Consider the following 16,407-nt stretch of genomic DNA (forward strand, 5'->3'; position numbering starts at 1 on the left):
TAAGATAATTACTGTCAAATTCTTCCATGCAAGTGAACAATATTGCACTGAAGGTCTGGGGCAGATCATAGTTATATAACAGTTCGTACCACTTATATTACCTGAGAGACAAATCTCCAAGAGGAGATGGTATCCATGATTACATCTCAAGTCTTATATTGTTCACATTTCACCCAAATCCTGCACAAAACATCTTCAAAATCAATTCTAAAAACTGATGGCATTTTATTCTTCCAGGCCTTTACAAAAGCAATTAATTCAATGTGCAATGCTGCAAGCAGTCGAAGCAAGCCAGTACAAAATAGATGGATGAAATGATTTTGAATCCAGCGTGTAGGCATAGCCACAACTAAACTGCCTCTTTACCTCCTGAACTGCAGCTTTACCATGTCTTTAGACCAACCCAATATTAAATCTGACATGAAAAATCAGAAAAGGAGGATAATGCATTCTAGAAATAGGATTTTAAAAGTGTACTGCCAAATGTTTGAGGATAAGAAGTTTTCAAAAGTACTTCAGACGGGCTGTAGACTTCTCACCGGGTTGTTAATGTTCACTGTCATCACGACACAATGGCAAGTTCCTTCAACATACAAAAAACCTTATTCCATTAGTGCCTTCAATATAACATTCAGACAGAATAGTGGGAAGTTGGAGTTGTTCCCCAAGAAAGATTGAAAGGGGAGTTCAAAGAGGGAGCGGACAACTGAAGCAGAATAGGGCTATGGATTAGAGGTTTTAGCAAGAGCCAAGGTGGTGTTGGTCTTATGGTCCAAGATGTTATGAAAAATCTCAATTTTGCCCATTTATCCTGTCATGTTACATCGAAGCAGCCTGTCCACTGGTTAAATATGTACAAAACAAATAATGTGAGTTTAGTGTAGCACAATCCCAATTATATTGGAGACAGAATTTTAAGATGTGTCAATTCATCCCTGCCGCAATTAAATTGGAACCCTGCTTACTGGGATATTACCCACTGACAAGATACTCCATTCTCAGTTTCCCCAATCCCACATTCCTGGCAAATAAAAGTTGGGTTCAAAGCCAATAATCAGGTGTACTGAACCTTAAAACAAGTTTTCATTCCCTTCAACTTTTGTTTATTGATGTACTGAACATGAAAAAGTACAAATGATCCAAACACAATATAAGGAAATAAACATGTACAGCCTCTTAAATACTCAAAAGAACATACATTCTATTCAACCAATGTAAATTTAGTCATACTTTACAACTTCAAATAAATACAGACTTACATTTTATTAAGTGCTATGATAAACATCGTAAAGTGAAGACCAATTCACATGCTTTCCCACTAAATTTGCTGCATTTGACTAGGCTACAAATAGGCTATAGGCTAGAACATTCATGTTAACTATCGGCCTTTATACCTAACCGAAAGTCTGTTTTTAAAGCTACACATGGGTTCTTTTGCAACTTTTTTGTGCAAGGCCCGAAAATTAGTTCTAGGTGACAGCAACGAGTGGGTTAGCATGAAAACATGGGTGCACACTTTCACGTGCTTCACAGTATATGTACTTCAACTAGGCTGAGAATTTATAACTACAGTATTCAAAAGCAATAGCAAAGATAAATGTACAACTGTTATGCATAGCACATTGCTTGTTCTAAGGGGAAGAGCACATGAGCATTTCAGTTTACACAAAGCAGGACATTTAACTACAGTTATCAGTGCACCTGGTTGAGGACTGCAATTCCACAACCAATTTGTTCTTAGAAGAATAAGTTAAGCTAGATGCTTCTCTGAAAATAGAGTTTTTCAAATTTATTCCTGTTATGATAAAGAACTGCTATATCTCCCCATAGTGATTTAAGCATTAATTGCAAATTTACTTCAACGTTTCAACAGGATATCTTCCTTTTTAGTATGAAAATGTAAGCATATTTGTTCAAACTGTGGCTTTACCCATTGTACCACAAATGCATATATAACAAAAGCAGTGTCACTATAGTTTTAAAGAGCTGCAACAAGACTATCTACAGACCAACAACAAACAAATCTGATGCACTGCAATTCTGGTCATTAGGACAACAAAACAAGTAAACTTCAAGTAATGTTAATGCAGTCTACAAGAAACAAAAAACATACAAAGCATTCAGGTTCTTTTAACAGCACTTGGCATGTAGTCAAAAACAAAAAGCAGAAAAGGTCCATAACACAAGGACTTATTTACATTACACAATGCTCAGGTGCAGTCTATTATATTTTTGCATTTTCTAAATTTATTCCGACTGCTTTGAAATCCGTATCGCAAAGCAAATCCAATCATTTTTCCACCCAATTCCAGCACAGACAATACAGCAGGAGAGTGTACATCACTAAACACCTTGAGCTTTAACAGAAGGGAATACTTTCAGGAAGAACATATTTCCCCCAATTTTCAATAATTGATATATTTGCATGCACTGTCTCAATGTTAAGCCTCTTTTTAATTCTTGAAATCACAATTAAACGTGAGCCATTTTGCCACAAATAACCAGGATGATCCACTGATTATACAAATGAAACCCACAGTGCCCATTGGTTCTACATCTTGGTAATACAAAGGTCTTCAAGGTAATCTCTACATCACAAGTCTTTCCAATAAATGCCAGCCACTGGAAATTTCCTGGTTTTAATTTTTCAAAAGCTCACTAGATGTCGTATGAAGAGATTCTTAAAGTAACCAAGTCAAAATATTTGTTCCAGGTCCTGTAAAAAGTTTCTCCAAATTTCTTTTATAAAAATAGATGCTTTTTTTTAAACCCACTTCAGCAAAGAGGCTCTCTCTCTTTGGCAAGGTACTGTGTTACGAAAAGAAAGTTTTTTTCCAAGAACCTTACAATAAGGTATAATTGCAGCCCACCCTTTCCCAATCCAAAATCTTATCAAAATAAAACTTCACTTAACATGTAAATAAAGAAAACAAAATGTAAACCAACATCTCTTTGAAACTGATCACTTAAATGCAATGAATTTAAAGGCAAATCAAATACTTGACCAAAATATATTTTCTTCTAAAAAAAAAGAAATAAAGCCTCACAAATTCACTTTATGTACTGTTTCAAGGCAGTTGTGTAAAAATCTAGGAGTCTTTCTTCCTTCAGCTGAAACAGTTTCTTTTTAAAAGGTTCACCTCCTTCAAAAGGAGGTACTAGAATGTTTTGTGACAGGTAAAAAAACCCTGCACCTCTTGTCTATTTTCAAAACATAAAAGCTATGAAAGAAGATTTAATGCAAAGTTACCAGCAATATAAAACCCTCTCAATATTCTTAGGATGCTAAATAGTCATACATCTGTCTTAACACTGACTTACAAAGTCTTTGCACTAGTATATAAAGTTTTGCTTTAACATGTCTTTTTGAATAGCTATATAACAGTTATGTTACATATTAGGCTTTGTGCGTTTTGTTGGTTTTGAAGGAGACCTGCAGTACTCTGTCCCCTAGACGGTATCCATTTAAACTGGCTATTGCCATGGCTGCTTCATCATAGTTGGTCATAGTCACAAATCCAAAGCCTTTACACTTATTTGTGTTAAAGTCACGGATAACTTTCACATTGGTCACTGCACCAAATGGTCCAAACATTTGCCAAAGAATACTCTCATCTGCATCAGGTGCTAAATTGTAAACAAAGATACACCAGCCTGTTCCAGCATGCCCAGGGATATTGATGCCTGCCAGGCTGGTCATTCCATCAATGGTCATTGGCGAAAACCTGCCAAAAATTAAAAAGCTACAATGGATCCTCGTACAAGATTGGAAAGTTGAATTTAAAAATACAAAAAAGTGTGACACTTTACATTGGGACACAAGATCAATAAAATTTAGATTGAATTCACAAGAAAATTTGCACAGAATGAAAAGCATTCATTTAAACAAGTTGTATTCCAAACTGGTAAATCTGATTTTCACACAATGGAATTGAGAAAAGCGAGTTTACGAAATAGCATTCTGACCTTAGCTTCGAATAATTTAACCTGTTTAACCAAAATGGATTTACTCTCAAAACTTGAGGATTACAATTTTTAAATATAGAGAAGACAGGAAAAATTCATCTCAATTTAACAAACAGCACGACTAGAAAATAGACAATTACCTCTTCACACCGTAAGCCATATTTAGAAGATTGTCCAACCTGCAAGAAATATTTTGCAATTCAGATGTGCATAAATCAAAGCCACCCCTCTCCCTGGCACCCACACCCACCATCCCCAAAAAGTTCCACATTCATTGCAGAAGGCAGGGGGCCAGAATTCTCTGGTCTCATGCTCTGCTGCCAGCAAAACACAGATATTGGCACTCAAGTCAAATCTCCATTCATAGTAGCAGGACCAAAGAATCCCAGCTGCAGACAAGGTCAGAGAATCCCAGCTAGAATCTCAACTTAAATACATATGGTAATCAAAACATTTTGGTGCTTTGCATTGTTGAATCAATATTAAAAACTGAAGATATTACAGGTTCTTTTCAAAAAGTTTCCCAACACCCACCTTCAAATAAGGCTCATCATTGTGCTCAACAAAATAGGGTTGGGAGCAAAATGTGAAAATAGGAGAGAAAAGAAAAAGGAGAAACCATGACATATTACAAAATTGGCACTTTTGTATGCCCAGTGATCTCATTCAGTGTTACAAAAAGCCTCCTTTTTAGTTAATTCTTTGATTAGGTTTAGCTCAACTGAATAAGTGACAAGTAAATCTAGTTATTGCTCCAAGCTGATATGGAGTGGAACATATACAAATGGGATTTATCACTATTGCAACAATATTTAGCTGATCAAGATTTACACAGGCCAGCTGGCAAACCAGTAAGAACAAATTTAGTTCACCAACATGGAGATCTAAAAGTGTCAAGATCCGTTGATCTCCAGAGGTCAAAGTTTAAAACCTAGATTGATGTAGATTAGCATAGTCAGTCAGCACTCTTTAAATGGGGACTAGCCAATAATTTCACATTTTGTATTTGTACAGTGTTTAACTAAATTACTGATTACAGATAATTTATTACTATCAGTGGCTACAAACTTGAAATCCCTAAGCATAGCACCAGTCAGTAAATTGCTGATGTTGCAAGTAATATTAAATATTCTTATACCACATCTAGATGGTCATGCCACAGTTGGAGACTTATGCATGTTGGTGAATGATTGGGGGGGGGGGGGGGGGGGGGGGTCGGTCCTCCGGAGGTTGGGTCCCAATTTGTCTGAAGCAGTTTCAGAATCAAATTTTTCAGTTTGCACTTCCAGCAAACTCCAATAACTCGTGCAAATCTAGTCATGATTTGCTCTACTAAATTAAGGCAACTTGTTTGGACTCCAGGACTTGAATGCAATATTGTCGACAAGGCATATTAAAACCAAGTGGGAGAAAATTTCATTTTTAGTTCAGGTGAAGTGCTCAAGACCTACACTAAAATTTTACCCTTCAGGTACGAAACTCTACACATGCACAAAGCTACTTTCTGAAAAGATGTTTGATCTAAATATTTACTCCAAGGAACATGGTTATTTGCACTTCAACCCCAAAATGCATTTTTCCTATTTTAACAAGCTTCAAGGCATCAGGTCCAAAGAATAATTCGCTCAATTTTGTTAGAAGTGAAATTGCCAAGTAAAGAACAGACTTCACGACCAGTGTCCCTCTAACTATTTTATGCACCATTTAACGGAAGACTTATTCTTCACTGGATTTTCTAGTTAAGATCAGCGGTGAGTCACACTGAAGGTGTTAGAAACAAAGACAACAGTGACTTTCGGAACCACAGATTAATCAAAGCTCTCAGCTTGAAAACAAGTATGTTTGCTTCAGGTTACAGCAAGGCAATCCATGCCAAATTGGAGTCAGAATCTGTAGTATTACAGTACAACTGTCTTAAATGATACAAGTCATCCAGCATAGCTTAGAGCAAAACCTTCAGGAAACTCCTTCACTTACAACTACATCTCTTGCAAATGCTTGCTTTGGGTGCTTGCAGGGAACCTGAAATTATACATCCTTGCTTTGTGTAAAAACTTAGGGACTTCAAAACAATTTTGAAATGGCGAAGACTGCGCCATTTACTATTCTTAGATCCAGAGAAACCAGTTTTAAAAACCTGTCTTCCGTTACATCAACATAAGGAGCTCACAAATCACTTACATCTTGATCAACCAAAAAATGTTCCTCTTCCCCCTCAACTACTGACTTGAATTTTTCCCCTTGTGTTTGATTTTCAGCATCCAGAGTTATTGCTGTTGTGTTTCCAAAATCTACTGGTTCACATCAATATGATCCAATAATCCAATCTACAAATAGAAAGGATTAACTGGGCCAATGCAAACTGGATCACGTGTGCGTTTAGACAAATAAGATTGGTGAGCTGCAGACACAAGTCACAACGTGGTACGATGATATGGTGACAGCAGTCCTGGTTCAAAGACAGGCGGATTATAAACCTCATTCCTTGTGAAGATATTCAGGACATTAAAAATAAAAAAGGGTGGCAAAAGCTATTTAGTATTTGCATAGCCAAAGGGTCAAACTATATGGTTAGAATCAACAGAGAAGATATTATACTTCTGAAAGTATAACTTAAGGAGCAGCATTTGCAGGCAGATTGCTAGAGGAGACATTGGGTGGAGACTTCAATTAACCAAAAATACAGCACCAAATTAAAAGATGTGTGGGTTACATTGATTGGCCATGCTAAAGTTGCCCCTTAGTGTCCCAAGATGCTTAGGTTAGAGAGATTAGTGGATAATACGTAGGGAGATAGGGGTAGGGTCTGGGTGGCATTGTGGTCACTGCAGAATTGATGGGCTGAAGGGTCTCTTTCTGCACTGCAGGGTTTTTATGATGCTAAAAGGACAGTGCTATTCTGAGACATGTACAAGAAACTTAATGATTAGTGTTTCCAATTCCACAAGAGAAGCAGCACTGGATCTTGCTCTGGGGAATGAAGTGTGTGTGTCGGGGAGGATATTTCAGGTGGGGAAGCATTTGGGAATAGTGATCTTAACACCTGGTTTTGCAACTGTTCTAGAAAAGGGGGACAATCAGGAGTAAAAACGGAACTGGAGGGTGGTTAATCTCAGTCAATTGAAAAGAACGCAGGTGGATTGAAATCAAAAGTCAGAAAGCAGGAATGGAACAATAAAGTTTAGTTCAGGTAGAGTGGACATTGCCATGAGGGGAAAAAGGGTAGACATGGGCATCTGAAGTGGTAGGTTGTTGGATGACTAGTAAAGTAAAATAAATAAAGGAAGGAAAAAGATGGCACTGACAAGCCCTTAATACGGAATCAAGATGAATAAAGGACAGGCATCTGAAAAAAGGAATAAAAAGTATATACAAAGATATTAGAAGCTATAAAAGATTTTTTGAAATACACAAATAGAGGTAGACCAAAGCTAGAGATAAAAAAAATCAAATCTTAAGGAGGCAAAGGACATGGTTGAACTAGATATAGTGACATTCTAGGGGCAACAGTACAAACATCAATAGTACTGGTACCAAAGGGATGAGGTTAAGTACACATACAAATTCAAGACCACAATGAATGCAGACTGACGAGGTGGTTTGTTGAACCAGACTTGTAACCTCTGGTTTGCAATTCCAGACATTTTCCTTCACAACCCAGTGGGAGTCAAAAATAGCCTCCAAGTGCAAACACAGAGCTACAACTCTATTTTATAGCTGAATCTGCAAAATAATAGGACCAGTAGGAAGCGAAGCGAAGCATAATCATAAATACATGGAATCTCCGATTATCTGATATGTATTTGCATAAAAGTGCTGGATCACAATCACTCATACTTTTACACAATTCAGCCTTACACATTGCTGCACAAATGTATTTGAAAATGAACACTGATGCATTGGCCCTACCAAAGTCATTGCTCACAATCTTCCTACCAGCTGTCACCTTTAGAAATCACCTTTCACAGACACCAAGTTCATGATAGATAGCAAATACAAAAGCACACCTTTGAAGGCATCAAGTTAGAAGAGGAATATGTAGAGAATCAGCTACAAGTTTTTTTTAAAAACATTATTCAAGATACTCATGAGAAATCAGATAAAGCAAGAAATAAAGCTCTAATTTTTAAAAAACAAACTTGTCAGGAAAATAAAAGGTGAAGAAATTAAGCCAAGTCTGAAAGTTCAGGCTCAGATACACCATCAGTCTTGAACATATTGTTTTTGGTCAAACTATTGGCCTGATCTGGCTAAGATTAAGTGTAGTATCTGTTCTACAGGCTATCGCTTCTCAGCCATTTGGCTAAGATCAAGTGTAGTATGGACATGCTGCACTTGGTTGAAGTCATTAGATTACATTCCAGCTTCACTTGAAGCAGTTTTTTAAAGCGGCATCTCAGCCTTTTGGCTAAGATGCAAATTAGATCAAGCCTTGGAGGAGGAGCTACACCTACTCCAATCAGCTTGGATCATGTAGGTCAAGCCCATGACAGAGGTGAGAGCCCTGTCTTGTCAGCTTGGATCAGGAATGTCCCAACTTGTTGGGACTCCGAATTGGACTTTAATTTGACTTGATTGGATTGGAATAAAGTTAAAAAAAATTGGCCTGATGCAAGTACTATGACTATAACTTGTGAATATTAACTCTTACTGTCAAGCACTAAAATTTGATGGCCTAATGAAACTGAATTCAGGCCAAGGAGGCTATTCTTAGATTTGATCCTCTGCTTATGAGTGTAACATTTCTGCAGTAGTAGTCAAATGTAAAAGGGATAGACAGGGCCAGAAACAAGCATTAAGCCATTCAATGGCATCAGTATAAAACTGTCAGCATTACAAAGTACAGTGACACCAGATCATGCCCAGCAGGAACGTAAATTAAAGTCTGGATTGGCAACTAGGACCAACACTATCAACTATTTAGTTTGAGCAAACACTCAATGAATAGTATTACTTAGCTGCAGCAGCAGGAACTCAAATCCTGCCTACGGTTGTTAGTTTCCACCAAGGATCTTGGGGCTGGGCTTAAAGCACTGACAAAAGGTGGAATTACAGTAAAAAGTCTTACAACACCAGGTTAAAGTCCAACAGGTTTATTTGGTAGTAAACACCACTAGCTTTCAGAGCACTGCTCCTTTGTCAGGTGAGTGGGGAGTTCTGATCACAGTGATCAGAACTCCACACTCACCTGATGAAGCACCAGCACTCCGAAAGCTAGTGGCATTTGTTACCAAATAAACCTGTTGGACTTTAACCCGGTGTTGTAAGACTTTTTACTGAGTTTATCCCAATCCAACACCAGCATCTCCACATCAGAAGTGGAATTAACCAGACACCCACTAGTTAACTTAAGAATACTATAAATCAAAAACACTTCAGACTGAAGTTAGACAATGTCTCAACAGCAATCAAGATTTTACAAAAGAAAATTAGTAATACAGGAGGATCAATTGAGTAAAAAACATTTCCTGTTGTGAATTACAGGCAGAAGCTGAAGGTACACTGGGCTTGCTAGGTAAAGACCATGAGTAGTGTCAAATAGATAGCATCAAGTTGCATACTTCTCTGGTGTCTTTTCCTGGGTGATACTTGAAGACTAAACAAAAAGAATGATAGTTAAGAGTTGAGATTATATTCTCTACTCAGAACTGGTAGGAAATAAGGCATTAAAATCGGAGGCAATAGCATTAGAGCACAAAATTGGGCCACATTTAAACTACTGTCAGTAACAAAATGGCTGTAAGCCACCATAAAATTAGTGCACTTCAACATAAGTTAGCAGGGTATCAAGACTACATCTTTATCCATTTTTCACTTTCAACATTTGATACACCTGTATTTGCATTACTGTAGCAACTAACATCCAGGTCACAGTCAATTTTGAACAAGTGTTATTTAGCAGTTTTACTTAATTCTGCCTCTTGGCAAATTCCATGAAGCATTTGCTCTTAATTGGTATTAAACAAGTGCTTTAAATTGCAACAGGGCCTAATGGCAGTATTTACATACCTTAGTCTTTGTGCCTGATGATGAAGGGGCCCTGGGTATCGTCTATTTGGGGATTGGTACAGCTGAGATAGGATTGCCTGGTTGGTTTTCTGACTTGGATTGTTGGCAAACTTAACCGTGATTGGTTCTGTGGCACCTGGAGGCTTTTGCCCATTCAAACCTTTGATTGCTTCCTCAGCTTCCACTCTCTTGTCAAACCGAATGAAGCCAACGCCCCTGGACACCCCTTTTAAAAAAAAAACAGGGCCAATTAATAATCCATCACCCTTTTCCTCAATTATAGTTCAATGATCTGAACAATTAGAATTGGCAAACTATTTGTTAACCATCCAGGTCTTCTGCTGAAATGGCACTGAAAGCAAAACAATTAGAAAAGATACAATTAGGGTTCAGGAAAAACAGTAGAGAGCAGCTGGAATCTATAGATTCCTAACTTCACAAACCAAATTAATATACTTCATTGAGCCCTACCATTGAGATTTCTGCAGTAGCTCAAAATCTAACTTTTTTCCTGTTGCAATCAGTACACAACCACTTTTAAAATGTGCTTGCAAGTAATGTCTCAAACAGATCAAAAGGTGGTCAATTTAGCAGCAGTAAAATATTTTATAACATGATCAATTGTCATTTTAGCTGAACAAATTAATGTTTTTCTTTACTTTGACATATTAAACTTCTACTCACAATATTACTGCATAAAAAAGTTTCTTTAAATCTCTTTCCCCCTTAGTCAGGCAGCCTACACTGAAACCCAATATGTTGCACCAGGTCCTAGTCAAATCTCTCAAATTCATTCATCTGATTTGGACAAAGCAAGCTAGAAAAATGTCACCTTGATTGCGGAGCCAAAAACAGAAAAAAATTCACAGGTGATCATGTTGTACAAAAGAAGCATTATATGAATTCAACATTCAAGTCACAGTCTCTCTCTGGACTGAGCAGTGCAGAATTTCATGGAGCCAAGACTTCAAAAACACATGGAGACTCTGCTGCACATTAAGATTTGAAACAGTTCATCATGCTTCCCCTTTTTCCTACAAGTTGGCTTCCAAACTAACTGCATGGTTAGAAAAGTCCACTGAAAGTGTTGTGATCTACTCCCTTTATCATGGGCTTTGCCCATTCATACAAGAACACAATGCACAGCTAAACCCTAAGGCTGGCAAAATTTACAGTTCAAAAATGGAGTTGAGCCACACAAAGGTGCAACTTTCATACCTGCCAAAACATGTAGAATGTATGTTCTACAGGTCAGAAGCATCTCCAAAGATTCATGCTCTAAACCCAATATTTTGGTGTTCTGCACTGGAATTAAAATTTAGTGTCCTACCTACTCATTTCTGCCACCCATGTACTTTAGTGTGACACAGTCTGACATGTTCACATCAACGTTATGCTTTGACAGATCCCTCATTACAGGAGCAAAGGCAGGGAAGCATGATATATATAATGCCCAAGAGATCAAAACCACCTAGAATGTTTTCAAGCATAGAGTGATCACCTAAAACCATGCAATTGAAGTATGAATAAATATGTGCAAATACAGAAACAAACAGTACTTCAACAGGATTTTGCTTATTTATACCAAAGCATGACAAGTTGGTCAAGTTGTGTGCATGACCAATGAAGTGCTAATATCTGAAGACGGCATGATGGAAAGTTCCCCATTTATCCAAGCAACATTGCAATGGTTCTAGAATGCACTTGAGATTAGTTTTGCAATGTTCACCAGGCATTCTGCAGGTTTTGGAATACCAGGCAAAGAGATTGTGGATATTAGGCTGCAAGTAAAAATTGTTAGAACACAAATGATGAAGGCAAGGAAAAATGTCAGGCGATCAAGAAACAAAATTGCATTTATATAGCATCTTTAATGCAGTAAAACAAAGTGATACAAGGAATACTAGATTACCTTTGGATTTTTAAAAAATCTATTACTCTGCAACTTCAGGCACCAACTCAATGACAACCTAGATTAGTCAGATGAGCTGTATGAAAATTATTGCATGTTAAAAAATTGAAATTCCAAATAAATGTCCATCCATAAAAATACCACAACTGCAGAGGCTGTTAACATTCAGGCATCATTCAATGAGAAGCAGCTACATTCAAACAAGCTCTAAACTGTTGGCTTACAGTACAGATTGTCTATTTACCATGCACAAGGTACCTCAAGGGTTTAACAAATTTTGCCTGTTTAAGAAAGAGCTCATTTAAACTAATGAATGTGCCCTTATAATGGTGAAACCTCGAGGGCTCCAAAAAGCTATAATACTGTAGACATTGATGAACAAAATCACCTGTCTTGAATAAAGCAATCTGAGTTCTGAGCCACATCTGTTCAAGAGGCAGGTGAGAACCAAAACAAGTTTAATCCAAGGTACAAGGGAAATAGTTCATATATGGAAATGTCACGAGTAACAAGTTTCATTTCCCATTTGTTCAGATCCTGTAAACTTCAACTGCCCAGAACAACAAAATCAAGAGATGAGTAACTAGCTCAAAAGTCAGCTGCAAAGCAGGAAATTGAGAATGCATTAATACATATTACTCAATATAGTGACATGCAGACACTGTTGAAACATGGACTGAGTAGACAAAGTGGGGTGGGGTGGCCAGGCCAAAAGATTGTTTGGCAAACAACTGGTCATAAATAGGCCAAGAATTTCTACAAAAACATAGCACTGCAGTCAATACCATAAAGATGATTGGTATGGTATTGTCATTTTAGCCACCTGCCATATTCCTCCACTGTCCACCAAGTCAAATTGCCCCACTTCTTAGCCTTTAACTTCATTTATTTTCTCTCCCTATTGTCCCCCTCCTCTTCCAAAAAGCCACTCACTTCTCACGTTCCTCCCCCATCTGCAAACTCCATGAATGTGCACTTATGACCAAAGCTCTGGAATTTACTTGCTAAACTTCATCATCCCTCTCTCCAAGTTCTTCACCTTTGAGAATGCTGTCATCTGTCCAAATATCCTGTAATCAATCATCTTTGTTAAAATAATGCAAGTTGGTGTTTGTTGGCAACTTTATTTTAATGGAGCTTTGGGGAAACATTAAAATTATAGCCAGGTAGTATACACTTTGGCATGGCAACTTCACTCGATTCACTGGTCATGGCCATATCTTCTCTATTATGCGTTATAAAGATCAATTGTCATTTTTAGCTACAACTTCCCCAAAAATCAATCCACTTTGTAGCAACTTTTCATTTATAAGTGACAATTCTTTTCCTGAAAGCTGAAACAAAATTACTTCAACTTCACCACGATACACAAATCATTCAATTTAGATTCTTTCCCCTGCAATCTCCTGATTTAATCAAACACCCGTATAATACAAAAATTCACTTTGCTGGCTCTACCACTCACGAGTTTTATGGCTTTAAACCCTTCACTTACAAGTTAAAGACTATAGTTGCTACAACTGGTTTCTCAAATGCAACGGATCAGACTGCACCTGGGTTGTATACTTTAGAGATGCAAAGCATGGTGGCATCTATATTGCCAAGACCTCCAGGACAACCAAGTTAAGATGAACTGCAACTTGTTACAGATCTACTCCATCACCTTTGTTGTAACTGGACTTGATATTCACCTGAAACACTGTTTGCCTCTGTACTATCTTCAACTCACTTAAGCTTGCATGACAAAGAAACAAAAACTTTCCAACCCCATCTCTTCCCATGTGATCAAGAATCATCCATTTCAAATTACACAATATCTTCCAGGCTGCTTCTTCATAGTTGCCTGGTCAAAGGCTTTGCATTCTCTATCCAATGGTTGCTGGAACAATCAAAGATCACCAGCAATCTGGGGCAGTGGTACACCTTCTCAAATTAGTAATGGACAATAAATTCAGCCATACTAGCCCAACCCACAGATCAAGGAGACAACCGTGCAAGGGGGTGGTGGGGGGGGAAGGGAATGATGACCTAGTGGTATTATTGCTAGACTATTAATCCAAAAACTCAGCTAATGCTCTGGGGACTCTGGTTCAAATCCCAACACAGATAGTGAAATTTGAATTCAATTAAAAAAAAAAATCTGGAATTAAGAGAGAACTGATGATCATTGTCAGAAAAAACACCTGGTTCACTGATGTCGTTTCAGGAAGGAAATCTGTGCTCCTCACCTGGTCTGGCCTACTTGTGACTCCAGGGCCACAATGTGGTTGACTCTCAACTGCCCAAGGACAACTAGGAATGGGCAATAAATGCTGGCCAGTCAGCCATGCCCATATCCCTCAAATGAAGATTGTTCTGTGGAAAGAATCTAACGTTTAAGATTGCTAAACAGCCAAAATATGAATCAGATGACATAATTTAAAGAGACAGCATTTCAAAAGAGGAACTCCCAGGGTTAATCCCCACAACCAAGTTTTTTTCTGACATTCCTACCTCTGACTTGGGGGTTTCCTATTTTATTCCCAAATGCAGGTGCCACATTTCATACTGAGTTAGCTTTTACCCCCTCATTAGCCATTTCTGTAAAAGTTGTGGAACGTTTGAACTTTGTACTTGGGGATTCTGTATCTGAAGCTTTAATGAAGCATTTCAAAGCCACTGTCTGGTTAGATTCTCACTCTATCATTCACTGACACTATTTTAAGCGACTTGCTACTTTTTGCCCTCAAAAGCTTTTATTTCCTAAGCTTTTAATAAATGCAAAATGAAAACATCTCCACTGCACTCAGTAACATCTAGAAGCCTCCAAAATCTCGAGCACCACCCTCCAACCTTTGCTAGTTTTCAGTTTTTGCAGCTTCATCCTACGTTGAGTCACAAGTAAGGCTTACATTAACACTTCAATGAAGTTATTGTGACTGTTACCTCACTTCTTCCCACAACTGCAATCGTGAGAGCTGATTCACCCCCTCAGTCAGTCAATCTATCATAACAACGGAGAGCAAAGTTGCTTTAAGTCAAAAGATTCCAGAAAGCTTTCTGGAACAATACATTCTAGAACCAAGGTAGTAAACCATACCTGATTTAGAATGTATAAGTTGTCAAATTTGGCAAATAACATAAAAAAGGAACATTTTTAATGATCGCATCATAACCAAATGGCAATGTTTAACCTGATCAAACTTTGAGTTAAGAGTCTAGATTTTAGAAACAAAAACAACAACTAAAGGAATATGAAGGAAATTGCTAAGGATATCAAGCTTATTAGTTCTTAATTATGCAGAGAAAAGGTGGACAAGAACAGTTGGCTTGGTTAGTCTTTTTTGCTACCCAATTCTAACTGCCCTTAAGGTGGTGGTGGTGAGATGTCTTCTTGAACATCTGCAGCCCATATGGTGTAGGTATACCCACAAGAATTCCAGGCTCTTAGAACATAGAACACTACAGCACAAACAGGCCCTTCGGCCCACAAGTTGCGCCGATCACATCACCTACCAACCTACAGACCTATCTATAACCCTCAATCTCATTAAACCCCATATACTCATCCAGAAGTCTTTTAAAAGACCCCAGCGAGTTCGCCTCCACCACCACTGACGGCAGCCGATTCCATTCACTCACCACCCTGAGTGAAAAACTTACCCCTAACATCACTTCTGAACCTCCCTCCCCGCACCTTAAATCTGTGTCCTCTCGTAGCGACCATTTCAAACCGGGGAAATAGCCTCTGAGAGTCCACCCTATCTATTCCTCTCAACATTTTGTAAACTTCTATCAGGTCGCCTCTCAACCTTCGTCTCTCCAGGGAAAAGAGTCCCAGCTCCCTCAACCTTACTTCATAAGGCATGCCTCCCAGTCCAGGCAACATCCTTGTAAATCTCCTCTGCACCCTTTCAATAGCTTCTACATCTTTCCTATAGTGAGGCGACCAGAACTGCGCACAATACTCCAAATGAGGCCTGACAAGGGTCTTATAAAGTTCCAGCATTACCTCCCGACTCCTAAACTCAATCCCTCGATTAATGAAGGCCAGTACACCATACGCCTTCTTGACCACCTCCTCCACCTGAGAGGCCGATTTAAGAGTCCTGTGGACCCGGACCCCAAGATCCTTCTGCTCCTCAACACTACTCAGACTTCTGCCCTTGATAGTGTACTCGTTCATCCCATTGGTTCTGCCAAAATGGACGACTACACATTTATCCGCGTTGAAGTCCATCTGCCACTTCTCCGCCCAGTCCTGCTGCAACTTTTGCCATCCTTCCAGATCATCCACAACACCACCGACCTTCGTGTCATCAGCAAACTTACTTACCCATCCCTCCACTTCCTCATCCAGGTCATTTATGAAAATGACAAACAACAAGGGTCCCAGAACAGATCCTTGAGGCACTCTGCTGGTGACTGACCTCCATTCAGAAAAAGCCCCATCCACAACCATTCTCTGCCTTCTGCAGGCAAGCCAGTTCTGGATCCACAAGGCCAAAGGCCCTTGGATCCCATGCCCTCTCACCTTCTCA

At 38.6% G+C, this 16,407-nt stretch overlaps 1 protein-coding gene and 1 non-coding gene across 4 annotated transcripts in view; one reads left to right on the forward strand and one right to left on the reverse strand.

Moving 5' to 3' along the window:
* Window positions 1–1,099: 1,099 nt before the first annotated feature.
* Window positions 1,100–16,407, reverse strand: part of elavl2 (ELAV like neuron-specific RNA binding protein 2) — a 76,572-nt gene continuing 61,264 nt past the window's right edge. For all 3 annotated transcript variants that reach the window (XM_080188690.1, XM_080188688.1, XM_080188691.1), the window contains 3 exons: window positions 9,976–10,201; window positions 4,107–4,145; window positions 1,100–3,725 (listed from right to left, as the gene is read on the reverse strand). In XM_080188690.1, coding sequence (XP_080044816.1) covers window positions 3,398–3,725; window positions 4,107–4,145; window positions 9,976–10,201 — 593 coding nt within the window. In that variant the 3' untranslated portion in view covers window positions 1,100–3,397. The remainder of the gene's footprint in view (window positions 3,726–4,106; window positions 4,146–9,975; window positions 10,202–16,407) is intronic.
* Window positions 8,250–8,441, forward strand: LOC145343585 (U2 spliceosomal RNA). Its single transcript, XR_013886741.1, has one exon. It is a non-coding gene; the product is annotated as a U2 spliceosomal RNA (small nuclear RNA).

Source organism: Carcharhinus amblyrhynchos, chromosome 5 (genome assembly GCF_965287045.1).
Source record: "Carcharhinus amblyrhynchos chromosome 5, sCarAmb.v2.hapA, whole genome shotgun sequence".
NCBI classification, from domain to species: Eukaryota; Metazoa; Chordata; class Chondrichthyes; order Carcharhiniformes; family Carcharhinidae; genus Carcharhinus; species Carcharhinus amblyrhynchos.